The sequence below is a fragment of the Psammomys obesus genome, unplaced genomic scaffold (assembly GCF_907164565.1).
Source record: "Psammomys obesus unplaced genomic scaffold, mPsaObe1.curated_primary_1811, whole genome shotgun sequence".
Taxonomy (NCBI): Eukaryota; Metazoa; Chordata; class Mammalia; order Rodentia; family Muridae; genus Psammomys; species Psammomys obesus.
The window spans coordinates 243,136-247,813 of record NW_026590212.1 but is presented as its reverse complement, the minus strand read 5'-3'; the positions used below and the strand labels follow the sequence as shown (position 1 = coordinate 247,813).

The 4,678-nt window shown below is 40.8% G+C and overlaps 1 protein-coding gene across 1 annotated transcript in view; it reads left to right on the top strand.

Moving 5' to 3' along the window:
• The first annotated feature begins 2,214 nt into the window (after positions 1 to 2,214).
• Positions 2,215 to 4,678, top strand: part of Rptn (repetin) — a 3,522-nt gene continuing 1,058 nt past the window's right edge. The window contains 2 exon segments of the mRNA XM_055606716.1: positions 2,215 to 2,352; positions 3,201 to 4,678. The exon segment at positions 3,201 to 4,678 is cut by the window's right edge and continues 4 nt beyond it. Coding sequence (XP_055462691.1) covers positions 2,215 to 2,352; positions 3,201 to 4,678 — 1,616 coding nt within the window.

Sequence of the window (4,678 nt, the reverse complement as noted above, 5' to 3'; positions counted from 1 at the left end):
GAAAACAACAAGAAACAAAACAAACAAACATACCCACTCAAGTGTCAACTCTACCTTTATCACCAGCCACCTACTATGTCCCTAAAATTAGCTGAGCAAGGTGGCACATGCCTTTGAACCCAGCATTTGGGAGGCTGATCTTTGTGAGTTCAAGGCTAGCCTGTTCTACAAAGCGAGTCTAGGACAGCCAAGGCTACACAGAAAAACCCTATCTCAAAAAACAAACAAACAAACAAACAAAAACCCACAAACAAACAAAAATAAGTCAGTAGGATATATGACTATATACTTTTACAAGCAAAATATAAGTTTAAGACAAATCTTTTGTAAGAATCATATATTGACCAAATGTATAGGCTTACTAACCTCTCCTTGAGTGGGATTTTGTAATGGACATATAAACATCTTTCTTTGGTATGATTTCACTGTTGTCTACCCTATCAGCCTTGGCAAGTAACAATTTCTAAGGATTAATTCAGCCTGAACCTTTGTCTTTTCAACCCACATAGCATGTAGTACATACTCCCTTAATTAAGTGGGGCTGAGACTTGAAAAGTGTCACCTACTACAATGACAAATAGGTTCATGAGCAAATGGGGGAAGTAAATAAACCAAACAGTTTGCAGAGGGAGAGGTTGAGCTGGATTGAACTGGGCTGAGCTGGGTTGAGCCCAGAATGATTCAGGCCCTATCATAGAATGGGTGTCTCCTGGGATGACTTAATTAATTAATTAAAAACCGTATAAATAGGATGGGTCTTAGGTCTCCAACATCCTCCCTGGCTCCTGACTCTTCTGCTTATTCTTCCTCAAGCAGGTAAGACATGCATGCTGCAGTCGTAGTAGTATCCACAAGTGTGGTGGTGCAGACATCTTACAGTGCAATGCTGGAGGTGGAGGTCAGAGACTGCTTTTTGTTGGTGATACTCGGGTACTTTTCTGCTTCCTCTTCAGGGTTCTATCTTAGAACATGATGAACGCTAGAGTGACCTGCCTCTAAATTTGTGAAACATGGGCCTTAAAGATTCCAAAACTGAGTCTGAATGATTGATTGATAGCTGAGTGTTCTGCAGTAGAGTGCTTACCTCTTGTAAAAGTTAGGTGAGGCCCAAGAAAAACGGGGACTCGGCAATACTCAAGTTCACTATAATAAATAGTCACAAAGGCTTAGCTTGTCCATGCAATCTGTTATTTGTCACTTACATGCATTGGCATCACTGTATACCTATGCCTTGCAGTTGGAATTTCATTTTATGAAGCCTATGGGTGTAGTTACTAGGATCTTTTCAGACCACAGGAAGGGCTATTGGCATACAGACTACAGAGGACCCCAGCTTCTCAACACAACCAATGTTGACCAACCTGACTGTACGTTGCCTGTCATATGTACAGTTTATCCACTTGCTATTTTTCTCTGTAACTGTTTTAATTTATGTGTGCATTGTTTACTGCTTCCATTTAATAAGCAGGTAAGATTTTCTAGAATTTAATCTTTCAGTAAGGTTTCTTGAACCACTGAAAGAGATAGTTCACCTTCTTCATTGCATAAAGAAGACTCTTTAGAAAATGGATACCTCTTCAATGTTCCCCATTTACTGTTTTCCCCACTCACTGATAGACAATTATTTGCCACTATCTTTACCTCTGACCCATCCTCTAAGGGTTATCCTTTTTTTTTTCCTTCTAACATGAGAGTCTCAGCCAAGCAACTCCCAACCAGAGAAGAGAGTAAGGCACATAAAATATCTGCTACGTGTATTTAATTTTTTAGGAATTTGCCTTTTTCTAAAAAAGAGAAACATTTCTGAACCATTGTCATAACAGTATAAAATATTTGGTCATCATTATATATTATGTCAATATTTGATACTATATAATGGTGATGGTCACATAATGACTAGCCTAAAATTATGGCTAAGGCTAAGAATGAATTCTGTGGTCTTCCTTTGGTGTTTCCTTCCCTCCCTCCCTCCCTCCCTCCCTCCCTCCCTCCCTTCCTTCCTTCCTTCCTTCCTTCCTTCCTTCCTTCCTTCCTTCCTTTTCTTTTCTCTCTTTGTTTCTTTTCTTTTCTTTTTCTTTTTTAACTGTGTGCTTTCTTAAACTTCTTTCCCAAACTCATTATTCCTCTGGAAATGCTGACTCCTGGTCTTCACCCAAAACATAAACAAAATCTTACATCTTTCTTTTCTTGAAAGATTCACCTGCATTTGCCCAAATGCCTCAACTTCTCAAAAGCATACTCAATGTGAGCAAGGTATTCCAAAGATATGCGAAACGTCATGGGGTATGCACTTCACTGAGCAAGAAGGACTTGAAGCAGCTGCTCCTCACTGAGTTTGGAGACGTTCTTCGGGTGAGATAGATAGACTCTTGGTCCTGTGGAGTGAAATGTGTGCATGATTTTGATGTCTACATCCAGGACATTTTTTTTTATTTGTCATTTTGTTTTATTTGGTCATTCCCCACCAGTAATTTATTGGTAAGAACCTTCTGGTTTAGACAGCTTTTATGTAGTTCTTACACATACACACTCACATATACACTTACACATACATGTACACACATACATATGTACACACTTATACACATTCACCCATACACAGATATACTCACACACAGACACACACATATACATACACACACACACACACACACACACTCCTCCCTTTTTATACATGAACAAATCACAGAACAACTTCAAAGTAATGAGGAATAACTTGTAAAATTTTACCAATTATATTTACTATTTGTAATCCTGCACATACACCTTCTTGTGTATTTATTCATAATTTCACTAAGGATTCATTGAGTACCTATTCTATACTGGCACAATTCTAGTTACTGAGAGTAACAACATGAAGAAAACTACTTTTTTTCCTTCTAGAATGTCACAGTATAATGAAAAAGAGGTATATAAGCATGTAGGCAATATCATATAAAAAGATATAATAGTTTTTTCAAATGATTCAAATTAATTGTTGATACAGTTGTCTGTTCTATGTGGTCATACCCTCATTGGTTCACCAAGAGATAGGGTTCAGAGAACAAGCTGATCAAAGACTAGAACCAGAACCAAGCCATTTCATATTGATGTTTCTCAAAATGGGTGGCATATAGAGGATTGGGGCATTAATACTGATATACAATCCAACATTCATAAAAGAACATTTGGGTTTTTTCTTTTTCTTTTTCTTCTCACAGAGACCAAATGACCCAGAGACTGTGGAAACCATTCTGGAACACTTGGACCGAGACAGAAATGGATATGTTGATTTTCATGAATACCTCTTGTTGGTGTTCCAATTGGCTCAAGCCTGCCATCATAAGCTAGATAATAAGTTGTGTGGAGCTGGAACCTCCTCCCAAAAAGAACAGGATCAGGAAGAAACAGAGGGCCATAAGTTTTCAGAAAATACAAGTAGACAACATGGGCAGAAGCTCGAGAGAGAAAGGCAGAGGTCTCACAGTGCTCAGTCTCAGGAACAAAGTCAGGATGTCCAACATGATCAGTCTCAGAGACAAGACGAAGACTCCCACAGTGTTTTCTCTGAGAGACATGATACAGACTCTAACTATGGTCAGTCAGAGAGAGTCCATGGGGAATCTCACTATGCTCATTCTGAGAGACAAGATGAAGATTATAGCTCAGATCAGTCTGAGACAGATGGTCAGTCCTCTAGCTCTCATCAAAGACTAGGTTATAAATCTAGCAATGACCAGCCCAAAGGTCAAGGATATATTTTTGCCTTAAATCAGTCTGAGAACCCTGTTCAGGTTTCTCAGTATGGCCAGTCTAAAGCATTTAAACGACAAAGCAGCCATGGCCAATCTGGGAGACTCCGACAAGATTCTTTTTCTAGTCAAACCAGTCAACAAGAATCCGATTCTTATGAACAATATGGAAACAAACATCAGAAATCAGGCCACAGTCATACAGACAGACAAAGCCAAAGTTCCTATTATGGTCAGAAAGGAAGACAAGGCCAGGGTTTCCAACAAGGTCAGACAGGAGGACAAAGCCAAAGTTCCTATTATGGTCAGAAAGGCAGACAAAGCCAGGGTTTCCAACAAGGTCAGACAGACGGACAAAGCCAAAGTTCCTATTATGGTCAGAAAGGCAGACAAGGCCAGGGTTTCCAACAAGGGCAGACAGATGGGCAAGGCCAAAGTTCCTATTATGGTCAGAAAGGCAGACAAGACCAGAGTTCTCAGCAGGGTCAGACAGGCAGAGAAGGCCAGAGTTCTGAGTGGCATCGGACAGACAGTCAAGACCAGAGATTCCATTATGGTCAGACAGACAGACAAGACCAGAGTTCTCAGCAGGGTCAGACTGGCAGACATGGCCAGAGTTCTGAGTGGCATCAGACAGACAGTGAAGACCAGAGATTCCATTATGGTCAGACAGACAGACAAGGCCAGAGTTCTCAGCAGGGTCAGACTGGCAGACAAGGCCAGAGTTCTCAGCAGGGTCAGACAGGCAGACAAGGTCAGAGTTCTCAGTGGCATCGGACAGACAGTCAAGACCAGAGATTCCATTATGGTCAGACAGACAGACAAGGCCAGAGTTCTCAGCAGGGTCAGACAGGCAGACAAGGCCAGAGTTCTCAGCAGGGTCAGACAGGCAGACAAGGCCAGAGTTCTGAGTGGCATCGGACAGACAGTCAAGACCAGAGATTCCA